The sequence below is a fragment of the Rhipicephalus microplus genome, chromosome 8, assembly GCF_043290135.1.
Source record: "Rhipicephalus microplus isolate Deutch F79 chromosome 8, USDA_Rmic, whole genome shotgun sequence".
Taxonomy (NCBI): domain Eukaryota; kingdom Metazoa; phylum Arthropoda; class Arachnida; order Ixodida; family Ixodidae; genus Rhipicephalus; species Rhipicephalus microplus.
Window position 1 is genome coordinate 127,595,729 of NC_134707.1, and position 16,820 is coordinate 127,612,548.

At 42.9% G+C, this 16,820-nt stretch overlaps 1 protein-coding gene across 1 annotated transcript in view; it reads right to left on the minus strand.

Annotated features, from left to right (window-relative positions):
• LOC119165485 (putative cytochrome P450 301a1, mitochondrial) overlaps positions 1–16,820 on the minus strand; it is a 128,762-nt gene that overhangs the window by 90,405 nt on the left and 21,537 nt on the right. Inside the window, exons 4-5 of the mRNA XM_075872592.1 lie at positions 13,954–14,155; positions 6,787–6,946 (exon numbers count right to left, since the gene is read on the minus strand). Of these exons, the coding sequence (XP_075728707.1) occupies positions 6,787–6,946; positions 13,954–14,155 (362 nt within the window). The remainder of the gene's footprint in view (positions 1–6,786; positions 6,947–13,953; positions 14,156–16,820) is intronic.

Sequence of the window (16,820 nt, forward strand, 5' to 3'; positions counted from 1 at the left end):
AGCAATATGTTGTATTTAAAGATAAATGCTCTGAGAGGGTTTCTGTGGAATCTGGCGTCCCCCGGGGTTCGGTACTTGGACCGCTTCTTTTTCTTTTATATATAAATGACATTGTGAATGACATACCCGTTAACATAAAACTCTATGCAGACGACTGCGTTATTTACTGCGAGGTAAAAAATTCTAATGACCAAATAAAGTTAAATGCCGCATTTCAAAAAGTTAAATTTTGGTGCGACAGTTGGCAGATGCCCATAAACTTTGAAAAAACCGTATTTATGCGCATTTCACACAAAAAAGAGCCCCTCTTGTTCCAATATTGCTGTAACAATATATACCTTGCTAAGTTGCAGTATTACAAGTATCTAGGGGTTTACATTACAAACAACTTGACGTGGAATAAACATATCGATTATGTTGCAGCTTGTGCTAACACAAGACTTTCATTTCTTAGGAGAGTTCTCAAGCACTCCACTCCCACTGTGCACTTGCTGGCGTACAAATCAACAGTTCTACCCATTCTAGATTATGCAGTCGTTATATGGGATCCTTTTACGTTGACTAATAAAAAGAAGATTGAAAAAATACAAAGAAAGGCAGCCCGTTTTATATACAACAGTTATGGTCGCACATCTGTTAGTGCACTGCTAGCGAGAGCTAATCTTCCACCAATAACTGAAAGAAACCGAATTTCTCGTCTCAAATTTTTATATCAACTAATTAAGAACCACTATAAGATAGACACTAGCAAATTATTGTCTTTCTCCTCTGGGTATCCGACAAGGCATCGCCATAACCTCTCCATTACGCCCTTTCAAACACGCAATAACTGCTTCACGTATTCATTTTTCCCGAGAACAGTCGTGGAATGGAACAACCTAACTAATGACGTTGTTTTACAGCCATCACTTGAAAAGTTTGCCTTGTGTTTAACTGCATAATATATATGTGTGCATATGTGTGTATGTATATGTATGTATATATGTGTATATATTTGAAATTGTGTAGAATTATCACCCGTGTTTCTTTCCAATCCTTGCGTATGTGACTCTGTTTCTGGAATATTTACTATCCTCTACATTTTGAATTGTATTTTGTCGCCATGGTTGATCATGTATTTGTGAATTTTGTATATCAGTTTTTCCTTTTTTTGTAATTTCCGAGAACTGTACTTTGCTTCCGTATTTTTGTTCTTGTTCACCTAGGAATATTTATGATTGTACTTCCCACCCTGCTATAATCCCTCATTTGGGATTGCAGTATCTACAAATAAAATAAAATAAATAAGCTTTGCGCTCCTCTGCTGTAAGCCTGCACAGCAGCCCGCGTGCCCTTTCACTCAACTGTGGCAAAACTAGCCCGGCCCACCATTCGCTCGGAACTTCATACGACTCGAGCGTTGCCTCAACATCCTCGAACCACATTGGCGCAAGCGCCTCTTGGTTTGGCATTGGTGCCAGTGCACCCATTAACAAGCTTGCGAATTTCAGTCGCCTGTCTTCCTCTGACCTTCCGCCAAGCGATACGCTGTCATCGCTCTCGTTGGACTCTGCCCCATTACGGGCTCGTAGCCACTGGCTTTCCAGCATCAAGCGCTGCCTCTCCGTTTCCGCCTCAGCAATTTTTACTTGAAGCTGAAGCAGCGGTAGTTGCTGTTTCGACGCCGCATCTGACGTGCCACTACCATGACCCCCCGTGCCGCTGTCGGCGACTCCCAACGCCTGAAAGTTTCCTGCCCCGTCCCTGTTCATTTCCGAGTTGTCCCTTTCTCTGTCTCGCAAGCTGTAATGCTTTGTCATCGCCTGCGCCCAACAGAAATTCAAGAGGTACCCGCCTGAAGTAGCCTTGCGGTGCGCTCTTTCTCCTCGGAATCCGGTGGACTAGCCTTGCTTCGTTGATCCCGCAGCGTGGTAGTCAGTTGAAGGTGGTTGTCGTCAGTCTCGTCCGATGTCGCTCCCCGCTGTCTTCCTCAGTTTAGCCATGCAGATCCTGCCGAGTGCGCCAGTTACGTTCCGTTTGGTTCTTTCCACTCGCCTCTCGCTTGTTGCGCGACATTTGCTGCTGCCGCCAAGGAAGCCGAAGACGAGAACTTTTCATCTGCTGGCACCTTGAGGAAACGACCGCTCCGACATCATCTGGATATAGAGACGTTTATTCGCTTCTTTTATTTTTCTGTCCCTGCATCCCTGGTTTTATCCCCTGCCTCCCCATTCAACCACTCCTACAGTCCAATCGTAACGCACCACTCTTACAGTCCAATCGGAACGCACGGATGTATCTCTCCTCGCCACAACCTCGAAGACCCACCGCCTCTTGCCCACCCATCGGTTCTCCGCCGTCGCTCAGGTTTCTTTCACACTGGTTCCCGGAATGATCGACGACGGGCGTTGCCAGGTCATGGAAAAGCGCCTCCGAGTAAGTTCCCGCAATGCCGGACTGACAGGCCGTCAATACAATTGGCCCGTGCACCAATGCCGTCACCTCCGCTGATTCTGATTGTCCGGCGGACGCGCACGTGTACCTTCCACGTGTACCGGCCACCTGCAGCCTGGCTTGGTCTCCTGTAAGGCGCCATAACTGCACCCCTTGGGGCACGGGAGTTGTCGCGTTCTTTGTGGCCAGCAGACAGTCATCGTCCCGCATTCCGGTGGCTCTGCTTCCTTGTTGGCGAAGGGTCGCCGGCCACGGGGTGGGTAACATAAGGTATTCGGGGAACGCACGAAGTTTGAGCCCAACACACGCTAATGTCCATACTCCTGCGGTATACGAGTACGATACAAACGCCACCAAACGAAAAAGTAAGCGTCAGCTGAACTCTGAGTCTAAAGGTGACACTGCGAATAACACTAATGGCAGAGATGATTACGTCTAGGTGTTTACGTCACGGGATATCACTTGAGCAATCTCGGTAAGAACAAGCGCGCGAACGTCTACGCGCAACCATCGTTTTGTTTTCTCGGTGTTTTCTTCCTGTTTTTTTTTTGTTTCGCTGCCATGACGCTTGTTCGTGGCTACTGCGTTATGCTGCGTACTTCAATTAGATCAAAATTTTATGCCACTATATAGCCTGTTTTAGACTTTCTATTACATGTTGCTTTGTTACAAAGTGCGCAGGTTGCAAGACGTGGGTTGCTTTGCATCTCACGGTATTAAAACACCAGCAATTTGGAGGAGCTTCATTAATGAGTGCTTGAGTTGTGTGTTGTGAGGACGATTTCTAGATTTTTATGCAAATATATGTAAACCGCTATAGCACCACCCGTTTTTTTGCAACAGGAGATGCATTTACGTGATAGAAGATACTCTGTCGTTCTTCACCGTTCTTCTCTCTGCAAAATTATTCAAGAGGTTCCTTTATTGTTAACGTAAGCGGTTCCTTTATTGGTATTGGTAAGCACAAGTGCCCTCTGAGCTGTTTTTCGTTCGCACTTCATACAAATCTATGGCCACTGTTTTTCCGTCTTTTTATTGTTAGATGTGTGTTTCAACCTACTAAATAATTGCATTCTCCTGTTTATTCTTATTTTGTGCTGTCTGCGTCCCTGCTGTTGTTTACCTATCTGCAATCCATGTGAGGTTGCAGTTACGTCAGGGCGATATTGTGGCCAACGGTAAAATAATAAGAACGGGCCTATACTGTGCAGTACGAAAAATTATGCTTGTGATTTAGTAAAAATCGAAATTCAGTTTCTATTTCCACAATGAGTGTTATAAGAGAACTTCAATAACGTAAATAACGAATATGGTACAAACATATTGCTTTTTCAATAAGTATGCCCATGAGCCCTTTTATGCTGTTTTCTATCGGCACTGAGCTTCATTGTATTGCCCTACTTTACTATCTAAGCAAACGATATATCAGGTTCTGTTGTCCTAGCTTTTAGGGGTGCAGCTTGAGTTAAGTTATACTGTGCAGTTCACGTAATTAAAACTAATTATCTACGAAAAGGTGGTCACCAGAAACTCTATAAGACCAACACCTTGATATCCCATAACGTGGATTTTGTCAGGCTATTTCATACTGCGTGCAATCATCTAGACAAATTTTGCAGCATTTCTAAACTTCACTGCAGGGCCAAGTATGCTTTGTTCTGTTGTATAGGGCATTTCGAAACGATTGATAGTTTTTTTTAGTTTGTGTAAGGCTACACGTTCCGTAGTGATTTCTTTTCTGCCTTATACGACAGCCAAAAAATGTGACCACTAATTTTGAAGAAAGTAAAAAGGCTTAAGGCGCCTGTGCTTAGACTTGCGGGCACGGTACAGAACCCCAGGTCATCGAAATTTTCCATGTCCTTGACAGCGGCGTCTCCCATAATCAGACGGTGGTTTTTGCGACGTTAAACCCCCCTAAGAAAAACAAAAAGAAAAATATGGCCATGCTGTTGCGCTTGCATACTGCTATAATGCGGCGCTCTCAAAAGTGCTTCGAGCGAAACAAGTGGCGTCTACACACTAGCGGTGTGAGCGCCGTTGCTGCGTCATTATTTCCGACACCCCTACACGTAAAGCAATCGCCATCGTACGTAAGAGGCTGATCGTGTGCGCAATGACTGTTTTGCTCGAAGCACGTATGAGAGTGGTGCAGTACGTATCCCATCATGGCACTCACGTTATTATGGACAAAGCACCTTAAAACCTCACTGGGACGATTTAGCTTCAAACCTTTTCCGCAGTGGAGAGTCGTAGCATGTGTGCGCAAGGCATATGCGTACGTATTGGGTTGACAATAGACTAACGCAGCTGCGCCTTCCATCTGTCCATTCGTCCGTCCACCAGTGCATTCATCCATCTGTTCATTCTGCATACTAGTCGGCAACTTCAACGTAACATTACAGACCTCAGCACCGTGTTTTTTTAACTCATCACCGATCACTTCATGTGAATGCGTGCATTTCTATTTTTTATATTTCACGCACTTTCGTTAAAAGACGCAAAATATTGACTGCGAAACACGTACGCCAGCGAAAAAAATGAATCACTCAATTTCAAATGCCCTGAACTTTGGGACGAAGCGCACTGGACCTGAAAATAAAACTTGAAATGTTGCATAATTGACCATTCAAACCGAATCCTCCTTCACCTTCACAACAAAACTCTATTGCGGCTGGTAATCTTTACACACTTCGAGCCCACTTGCACGAGGAAAGGCCCGTGCTGTGAGGAAAATTCATGTGATATTTTTCACATGGTAAGAACTTGCCGAAATACTCCAAGCTTCACCCTTCTACCAAATCTTTTCCGGGAAAACTGGTAGGAAGCCCTGCTCGGCTGCCGTCAGGTCAGAGCAGCCGGTGGTGGAGCGTTGTTTGTATGGGGCGGCCCCTAAGGACCACTCCCCACCCTCCCTCAGGATAACTTCTAGAAGTAATTATTTTTCATCATCGGCATCAACAACCCATTATATGCCATGTAAATTACCTTAGAGCAGTGCATGCCGGTTAACTGTTCGCCGTTTTATTCACTATACAAAATGACATAACAAGACGAGCACCACATGCCGGTACACTGTTCGCCATTGGTTTCATTCAGTGTGGTAAACCACCTGCTTTTTAATATTGAATTTTACTTACAGAAATAGACCTGTGTACTTATTCACCGTTATTGTTGAATATGAAACCACATGGCGATTCCAGTTAGATATACTCGTTTAATTTTTCCTGGGTCACGGTAAAGGTTACTTTATTTTTTTACTGTTAAATACCTGTATGTAAGAGCCAGCAGTTGTAATGCTGTGAATTGCACTTTATGCTGCGACGCTTCAAGTCACTACAATACATTATAGATGTTACTGAATGGCACAAGTTCACTCGCAAAATAAATAGTGAAATATGGCGTGTTCGCGAATGTGTTGCTAACGAACGGTTTGCTCCAGAAAATAACTGGAATGTGAGAAAGTATTGCAGTTCTATGTTCTAAAAAATTTTGAGCCCAGACGCTCTTGTTTTCATGCGATGCGTGCCAAAAAAAGTTCGCTACAGGTGTCATTGCTGCTCTAGATTCTTCAGGTGATGCGATATTACGAAGACGAGGAATGCACTTACGAATAAGGTTAATCCACAGTAGTATTTGCATCATCATGTGTATGTTTATTAATTACGTTCTTGCAAGTGATGATAACTAGTGATTTAAAAGCGAGTGAACTAAACTAGCGCCACCAATCAGTTAAGAAAAGTGTCAAGCAGAAGCCACTTTCAGCGCATTGTATAAAGAAAGAGCTGTCGTACTAAACGGCCAAAGTGTATAGATTGCTCTGGTATGAAATTAGTATGCTTTGAGCTAGAACGGAAAAATATTTGGGATACCAAAGGGCACGAGCTGCATTAAAAGTTAACAGAGTTGACCGCACTAACAATTTTGGAAATAAATATCTTTGTGAGTAGACCCAATGCTCCTTTTTTCATATAGATGTAAAATAGCACAATTGCAGGTGGATCGAAGCATCTTAAGATACCACTGGTAAATATTGCATCGATTGCACTGCATCCGGAAGTATCTTGGATTCGTATCTTCAACACTTCTTGCCTGAGTATATTGCACCGCATTGCGGTGCAATTCAAAGTACCTTTGCAGCTCTCCTCTTCACTCAATACAAACAGCGTCTTTCAAGTCTTTTAATGGAACTCTGTCATGCTTAGACAGTACAAAATCATAGTTATTTTCAACTCCGGAAGCTTTGTTTACGCACACCAGTTAAAATGATGAATAACTGAGAGAATTTCCGCAAGGGCATTATGAAGTTTTGGTAAATAAATGGATTGTTTTGTACAAACTTCTCAAACTCACCGTGTCTGAGCCCGTGACGATGACGTCAAATATGAATGTGAATGTTTCCTTAAAGCTCAACTTTCCATCACGCTGCAGAGAGGCGATGATAGTTGCGTTTCCTTTGCTCTGATCTTCAAGATACCTTTCCGCTGCTTCCATAATGAGTGGCAAGAGCATCCTGAAAAATGATGCTCGCTTGTCGCTATTGGTGTCTTGTACAGAGCATTTCATTGCAGAAATAATAAAATATTTTTAAGATATCACAACATATATATTCCTGCGTGAAGGATGATGAGTGGGAGAAGCTTTGGGGGTTCATTGCTAAACCATGAATCCTCCGTGAATCTTGCCCAGTCGAGAATCATGTAAAGAGGGCGCGCACGCGGCAGCCGTTTCACAGCTCTCCGCTTCACCGCCTTGTCTTCGTCGCTCATACTCAAAACACACAGACTGCCGGCGAAATACGAAGCGTGCCAAGAGCGAACTCTTTTTAACGCAAGAGCGAACGCGGTCTCCTATCACACGAGAACACTCATCGGAGTGGAGCGTAGGGTGCCTTGATGCCCGCACGTGCACTGAAGCACTTTAGTGGAGCGAGCGCCGCAGCACCATCTATTGAACAATCCTAGTGTTAGCCGGATGGATAAATAGATGTATCCGGCTGTGCCCTTTAGATCGGGTGATGGCTCAAGCCACCTAGCCATAAAGTTAATTAGTATCCCTGTGGGTTTAAGGATTGAATTTCACTCGCGCCTCGATTGCAGCCATCAATCAGTTAGCCTCCTCCCGGTTATTTCTACCCGTTTAAAGTCTATTTTGCCTTCACTGTCCGTAAACCCCAAAGCTTCGAAAAATTCCGTGCCAATATCTTCGACTATAGGGTGGAGCCCTTTACAGAACATTATCAAATGATCAGCCGTTTCCTCCTCCTCTCCACACGCACTACATACCGTGTCTGTGCCTTCGTATTTGCCGTGTGAGAGCCACAATGCAATCCAGTGAGTGCTCTAAATACTAGGTGCAGCTACTACTACTAGTCATGGCCTCTGCGATGGTGGGCGCGTGACGGCGTTCTCTCCAGCCGTCCCAAACACCTGGGGCGAGCTGTTTCCAGGGGTGGGCGTGGCCCACATTTGTCTCTGCACCGCGACTCTCCTTCGTAAGGTGCAAAAGGCTGCCGCAATGTTGGCTTCGCTTGCATGTTGCGTGGAAAAATGGTTTTACGCTTTTGTATAACATCGTGCTCATTCGGGAATGTCGGCTAAGGTATACGAGAGGTAAAGTCGATGCTTGGGTGTTCCAATTAGCAGGCAGCGTGATTTTAAGAAAATAGGAATGGTGTTACATGAACTAAACCTGGTGATTATTGTTCTTAGTGTGTAGTAACAGCTACAAATACTGGTTATTATAAATTAACTAATTAGTGATAGTTATATTTGCAACGCAAAAAATACTCGCCTATTTATCTAAATGCCAATGAGGAAGATGTGCGCATGTTGAACCAACGTCTGTCTGTGCTACTTTCAACAACGTACTAATTGCGTGCTCAATTTTTTTCTTTCAATAAAGAACGCCCGATAAACATGAAAAATAGCATGTGACTGCGCTTCCACTTGCAAAAGAACACAGTGGCCTCAAGTAAGCTCACTGCAAGCAGCCGTTTTGCCTCTTTTTCGTTGCCAGAGGCAGCATTCCGCACATTGGAAGCGCCAACATGTGGCGGAATCTTGCAGGATTTCTTTCGCTTCATTATGCATCACTATCATTTTTCATATGTCAAGGCCAACTGTTTTCATTGATAAAGCGGCAAGAAGACTGTTCTTGTTACAGCCTGACTGTCTATGATCACAACTGTGCATTTTTTTTCGGACGTAAAGTGGCACATAACGCGGTCCGTAATTTTTATTGCTGCATTTCTCTCATTGATACTGGCCACCTCAAAGTGACCTTGTTTGATGGCGCTGCTTACAGGGGCGCGCAAAAATCAAGGCAGGCAATATTTCTCGTATTTTGTGTGCTTCATTTATACGCATGAAAAAATAGGCAGGAAATAATAGGTTGTAGAAAGTAGCCAACACGCGCGTACCTGGCTCATCGACAAGTAGCTGAAGAGGTGAGCATATTGACTTGCAATTATAACTTTGACAAATAATTTATCTCACTTACAAAAAAAAATTAGTAGTGGCTACTACACTTTACCGGGCACCAAATGCAACCAAGAATGGCGCGAAACAGAATTCCTGTTTGTCTATGGTGCATATGAAGAAATCATGACTGATTGATTGATTGATATGTAGAGTTTAACGTCCCAAAACCACCATATGATTATTAGAGACACCGTAGCGGAAAACTCCGAAAATTTCTACCACCTGGGGTTCTTTAAAGTGCAGCCCCGCCGCGGTGGTCTAGTGGCTAAGGTACTCGGCTGCTGATCCGCAGGTCGCGGGTTCGAATCCCGGCTGCGGCGGCTGCATTTCCGATGGAGGCGGAAATGTTGTAGGCCCGTGTGCTCAGATTTGGGTGCACGTTAAGAACCCCAGGTGGTCGAAATTTCCGGAGCCCTCCACTACGGCGTCTCTCATAATCACATGCTGGTTTTGGGACGTTAAACCCCACAAATCAATCAATCAATCAATCTTTAACGTGCATTCAAATCTGAGCACACGGGTCTACAGCATTTTCTCCTCCATCGAAAATGCAGAACCGCAGCCGGGATTTGATTCCGTGACCTGCGGGTAAAAAAAAAAAGTCGTGCTGTGGGATAATTGGGACACCCCGTATATTCGCACTCGGTTTTATTTTTATTTTTTTCCTGTTTATTCACGCTGCACTTATAGGTTGTATTCAGGTCACGTCAGGTTGGCGGCCAAAGTAGCGAATTGAAAAGTGCGCCAGCTGTGCTAGATGGCCCCCATTTTGAAGGATACTATATGCCGGCGGGTGGCAAGAGGAGCACGCAAGGTACTGCGGGCACGTTGCTCTTGCTTTAGTTTTATTTGTCTTTAAAAAGTACGAGGTTCACCATTTTTGGAGCTGCTGCAACCATGGGTGATGCGCTTTCAGCTCGCTTGAGCATGTACGCCAAAAAATGGAACGCCGAAGGCAATCAGCGACACACGATGAACGATTCTCTCCAGCGAGGAGGCCGCATCAGGCACGGACTCATCTAGAAGGTGGAACTCTGAGATGTAAATGACTACTTGGTGCATACTACAAGTGTTGTAACGCACGAACGTCTGAAAACCAAGAAATCTTTGAACACTAGACTGGTAGGCTTGCCCGCGAACCCTCGCTGAATAGTCACGGTGACTGCGTCGCCTTGCGCGCAAAGCTGAGATAATGTGAAGGTATAGTCCATCTGTGCGCCAAGTTAAGGTTTACCCAATAATTGGATACTAGTGCGATGCTTTGTGAATATAAGCTGCGGGCTTAAAAGCCCTTACGAACTTGCACGTAAAAACACCATTACACGGAGTGCATTCGATTGCGGTAGAGTGCACACGAGACTCAAGATTTTACATAAATGGCTCACCCACATATTTGATATATCTTATAAAACTGTCTTGAGTGTAAAAATATTTACTAGACCAAAGTTACAAGCCGCATGTGCTTTGACGCATGTGTACTGAGCCGGGCCACTTTCCAGTTCGTATGTACGTATACGTACTGCTCGTCTGTACGGCGTCACACACGTGAGTAAAAGAGATGCTTTGCATTTAAAACACCACACGCACTTTGTAATCACGTGAACCCTGCTGCATGAATATATGCTATGAGCGTCCTCTTTATAACGGTGATCATATCTGTGCCACCAGGCTCGCAAGAAAAAAAAACACGAAATCTTTCTTTTTATGTCGGCCTAATGCCATATCTACTTCGATTAAATCAATATTATTATAACAAAAAAAATATAAACTTCTGTTCTATCTTCCTGCCTCTTCAGGCAAAATGACGTTGATTTTCTGCTAATTTTGTTCTTTATCTGTACTTTTCGGCCACAAGTATTCTAATCGTCCCTTACTTGCTTCTATCGCGGGCGTGTTCAGCTTTCCATGTTAGTCTCTGAAACCCGAAACCTCATGTATGCTTGTACCCGCACGTATACGTGGGTGGATCCGCAGCATTCAATCAGAGAATGTTCCATAGTTTCCTTAACTGCCCCACAGCATGTGCTTTGCTCTTCTTTACTGAATCTCGCTTTATGACTGCGCTTTCTAAAGCCACCCGACCTCGCTTCGAACAGCAAAGCGCTTCCTTCTCAATTGTCGTAAAACATGTCCCGCCTTCTTTCGTCCTTGCCCTTTCAGAAGTTACTGAGAGCCGCCTTCTTTGTCATGGCTGTCATCAAATAAATCATCTCCGCCTCTCTGACTTTTCGCGTAATGATTTTAGTTCCCGTGTCTCCCACACTGCCAGCCGTATATTTACTTGTGAGCCTCCCAGTCCTTTTTCTACTCTACATAAATTTGTTTTGCCTTTTTCTTTTCAGCTTGTTGTACACGTTGTAAAATCTTACTGAACTTCACGATGCATGATGAACTGCCTCATTGGGTAAAAGGCGTTTTAGGTAATTGAACATTTAAGCGTGAATGATTTAGGCTCAGTTAAAATGTTCCCTCAAATATGTCTCAATGTCAAGCTGCCTGAATTCGAAATATCAGTCATCAACTGAACGTTAATGAATCTGATATTCTGTCATATCTTCCCAAATATGACATCAGACCTAACAGAAAAAGAAAGGTTAAGGTGCATTGTCTAGTCACTGAAGTCGAAGGTTAGCTTGAAAAAAAGTCACTTGCCTTTTCATTCTTGTGTCAATAGAATAAGAGAACTACACAGCAGCAATAAATTTTAAATGGCTTGCCAATGTACAGTACTCATGAAATGTCAGACTGCGCAAAATCAGTTTCCCGCGTCAATTCGTATGTCAAGCCTCTATTCGGATTGCGCAGAACAAGGTCAGAAGTAGAGTTACACAAATGTTATTGGCGTCAGTCACAGCATGAAATTCCTCACTCAAACACATTTCAGGCATTCCGACGTATTTGATGTCATTTTCGACATTTTCTAAAGGTACCTAATGAGAAATGATACCAAGAAATATAGGAATAAGCGTGAAGAGGTACCCTCGTTTGGCTATACAGCATGTACTTCCATGTCATGCTGCTGCAATAGTCCGTTATGCAACGCTAAGTTTGCCTCTTAATCAATTTATTGTTCAGCGTTGTCACATCGAGGGTTGTCTAGCGTTTGAGATTGAGAGTGTTGGGGCAAGGTGTATTCTATAAAACTCTGTGCCGCAAGACTATGCTAAAACAAATAAATGAAAAAGCGGAGAGTAGTCGATAAGATTAAAAAAAAAACATAGTTAATCTCTCCGCACAGAGAATCGGTATGACACGAAACAAAAGCCTTTTCTTAGAGAGGTACTTGTATGTTTAATTTACATCACCACAAGAGAGCTTTCACATACGTATATTGGTGTTTGGCAATTATACAACTGTGTAACGCCGATGCACACACTTTGATGCTCGTAAGTATATCTCCATGCCGATGACTGGCATGACTGACGTCAGTGAACAAAGTTTAAGCGCACCATTGCTGTAGCTGTAGATTCTAACGGTGAGAGAGCAAGACGCGAGATCGCAAGAGAGTTGAATATTTTACGCAGAACTTGGGCTAAGGTTGTCATCCCACGGCATCTTAAAGAGTGATTGAAAACCACGTTTCGACTAAGAGAAACGTTAAGCACGTCGTGTCGCCCCAGTAGCGCGGCCGAAATTTTGCTCAAGTGAGGTACAATAGCAAGGTTCTACAGCGAGGAGAGGTGTACGCACATCGAATAGGTATTTTCGGCTTGCATAAACGCTAAGGCCGAGGCCATCGCTTAAGCTAAGGTTGCAATCTCGCGGTGTGTTATAACGTTGACAAGACTACACTACCACTAAAAACACGCCGAATGGTACGGACCTGTGAAACCACACGTCAAGTACTATTTGTGAAGGACACACTAATGATAACTACCCTACGTTAATGCTCCATGTGTGCAGCACCACCCCGTTGACCAAGAGGAAAGTGCGAGATATAGAAGACGCGTTTACAAAGACGATATAATTCGTGGTTGTGGCGCAGTCTCAACTAGCCTCTTCAAAGGGACTTTCTTTTCACTTTAGATAAGTAAGCCATAGAAAACCTTGCCCTTTTTTTTAATAGTCCTACACAACTTCGCATGATATCTTCTTTAGTACTTAAGTTGTACTGAAGCGATTAAACAATATTTTTTAAGCTTCATGTACCCTTGCAGTGAAGACGTGGCTTCGAAGAGAGAGGAGTTGACGTACTATTTGGAAGCCCCATTTGGCCTTTTGATAAACTTTATACCATTGAGCATGTGAGCATTGGTTGTAAGAACACCATTTTTGGAGGGATACATTACAGAGGACCTTAAAGGTCGATTCACTTTTGAACTCACATAGTATTTGATTTTCGCATTGTGAAAGTTAAGTTCAATATCTGGATCTTATCTTTTCACTGGGTCTCTATTGAGTATGGCACAGCACGTTGGCATATAGACAGTGTGATGTTAAAGTTGCACAATGAGTGTTTGGTGGAAGCCTTTGTGAATGTACGAGATATGTATAACGCAACTGACTGTGATGAAGGTGTGATAACTTTAGGGTGTGTTGTTATCACATTATTTTGAGCGGCAGTGAAAAAGACAACAAAGAGGAAAAAAAGCGTGGCCGTGGTGCAGTGTATTCAGCATATGTCGCTGCGGAGCAAGAGATCGCTGATTTGATACCAGTTGGCAGAGCTTTTTCTCTTTGACATCACATCGTGTACATTTTGTGACATAATTTCTGAAAAGAAAATACATCAACGGTGTCTTGTAAGACCCCGGCTTAAAATATTTTAGTGTTAAAATACTGCTGTGTTCGGAATTTCTGATGGACTGCTTCTTAAAGTATAGATCTCCATACTTGGTGAGCACAAGAGATTGGATCCAATATTCCCTATCATTTGGTGAACCATTTTTGCTTAATTCTTAGCCAAGCCCAACTTCGGCTTGTGAACACACTACCGAGCCTATATTTTATGTCAAACTGGTGGTACCTCGCAAGATTCACAATCTTGCAGCTATTCTAAACTCTGTGTGTAAAAAAAGATAGGAATGCAAATTTATACCTTAATATTTCGTCTCCAATGAGGATGAAGCGCCTCCATGCGGGTGTTGAAATGTAGAGGTAATAAGGAAAATGGGTGGACAGCGCATCAACTATGCCAGCAGCCTCTTGAATTTGGGCAAACAAACTTCCAGCCGAGGAGCGTGCATCGAAATGGTGAGCCAGAAGTCCAAGTCTCCTGCCCACAGCCAGAAAAACCGTAGCTGCAATTAAATAAAATGTTGGTGGAAAGGTCACGTTGGGTATTTCAATGATGCTAACACGTATAATAACCCTACATAAACTATATATGGTTCCTGTCAAAGGAAGCGTATTTTCAAATTTATAGGATGAATTTCGTGGGATACACTATGTTCATTATCCATAACTCCGTTTGACGCGAAATAAAGGTACAGAGAACATACCAAGATAAGGTAGAGACAAGCACCTACTTTTATTTGCGGATTATTTGAACAGAATTCACTTTTATTGAAATGTTCGTGTAATCAAATAATCACAAGGAACGGATTGCACCATGGAATACACTGTTGATGGTCCGAACACACTGCACGAAACCTCGGCTAGGCTGCGTTGGCTGTGCTGGAAGTGGTTCATTGACCGGGCTAATTAGGTTCACTGACGAACGGATAATTTCGCGAACTGGGGGTAATTGTGAAGGCGTAACTATTTTAGTATCACCCCGCAAGTTAAGGCATTGAAAATTTTGCGTCAAAACCTTTCACCCCCCTCTTCCCATAGTTAGAGCAATGTTCACTGATTCGTCTGTCTCGCGCGTTTGGTGTTTGTGATGTTTAGATAATCTTTTCCATTTTTCGTGACCATGTAGCAAGTAAACTGCGTAGCACTCTAGTGCCTGCCCCGTCCTGTCGGCTTGCGAATGTTTTCATTTCGCGTTCGGATTTCCCATCAGCAAAGCGGAGCTATCGGTATTATGCACGTTGTAAGCGAGTTTATGAAACCGGTCACTTAACTAATCAAGTGTGTGCCGTAAATGCCGAAACTGTAAAAGACAAGCTGAGAATTTTTTATGAATTATTCACATTGCAATTGAATGGTTGCAGTTTAGTATGGGCAACCACAAGGTGAACAAACATAGGTAAAACACATATTATAAAAAGCACTTTTCCAGTACATTACAAATATTGAACCTTAGCAACCACAAATATTGTCACAAGAATATGAAACTATTCAAGGGAATTAGTAGTACAAGCACTGAGATTTACAGATGCTTCATTTTCCAAAGAAAAATACAGAAGTTTTGTTGCATCCGTAATAAGCTGGAAACACCTAGACATACCTGTGTATCTGAAAAGCTCTGAATCTTGGTTTGTACCGCGTTTTCGCACAGAGTAGAATCTCGAATCAATCAAACACAATTTTCTGAAAGTTTGAAATACTCATGTTCAGGCCACTGAACTATCTCGGAAGAAAGTGAAGATATATTTCGCTAACCGGTAAACATGTACACGAAATATTCTTGCATAACAACGTACATATAAAATTATGTTTGTTTGTTTTTCCTTCGATATTCGGGCAAAATATTGTTGGATGTTCAACATTCACATGTTAATTAAGCAATTATGCATCTGCCAATAATTATATTTTGTACTAAACTATTTACGTTCTTTCACTGTCATGTATAACGCCGCCTAGGCCCGTTCTAACTACTGACGGAAGCTTTAGGCCTCGGAGGAAGGACGCTTTTAGCCTGCACTAGAAGAAATAGTGAGGTTTAAAGTAATTGGCTCGGCAAGAAACAATACTACGAGTGCAAACAGCCATTGCCACAAATTCGCACTTTACGGCAACTTTGTGTTTTTTCTGCCATTTGCATGATTTGTGAACATGTCAGAACATACTTGAGAGCTGAAAACCATGACGTCAGCTGTAGCTATATGCTCGCTAGTTTAAGTTATCGTCGTGAACATCAGTTTGGACAATATACTGCGTTTGCAACACCAATCCAACAAAAAACAAAGTGACATCTTTTCACAGATTAAGATATAACTAGTGCTTGTCGTTGATTCGGGAGAGTTAAAAGATAATCAGTGGGTGGCCTTGTTTTCTTAATAATTAGGAAGGTATCACTTTTTAAAAAACATGCTTTTACTTTTCATTTTTATTTTGGGTTCGACAATAGTCTCGCCAGTAATACCTTGTGAAATCATAACCGTAATGTGTGGCGACCTTGTAGAGAATTTCGGAAGGTCTGGGTATTATAGACGTGGAGCAAAAAATTTTAAAAGGAGTGATATTAAGCTTCTTGCCTTATTTCGATTTCTTCATTTTTCAATAAATGTACGCTACAAGCCTGCGAGATAACATTCAGTCAATGCCCATTACTTGTAGTATGCAAAGAAATATTTTCAAACCCACAGCTGCAAATGTATCTGCTAAGATCTCGTGAAAATGTCATTTTTCTGGAATCTGGAAAAGGCGGTACGGGTCAGTTGTTTTTGTCTTACGCCGAATGTTTTTTTTGTGAAACAAAGATTTGTTTGGTAACCCTAGTTGTACAACAGAACATAGTTTTTCAGCGAAAACTAAAATAAAATGAGGCGTTTTAGAGTGGAACTCTTTTATAAAACAGGAGAGCGTTCACGACACGTCAAGTGGTAATGGCGGAAACAGTCTGAGTACCGATCCAGCCAAACGTCGTCTTCTTCACTGACTGAGTCATACCCCCTGCCTTTCGAAGTAGCACTCATCTTCTTCACTACATTTTCCTCCCCTCCGGAAAAGAGCCATCCTGGCGACTCATGGGCAGGAGACAATAGAGGGATCATAATACGGGTTTAGACGGTCTATGTGGACGGTCTCACGTCCACTGCATCGTTGATCATGGGGCTGCTCTAGCAGCTTGACGAT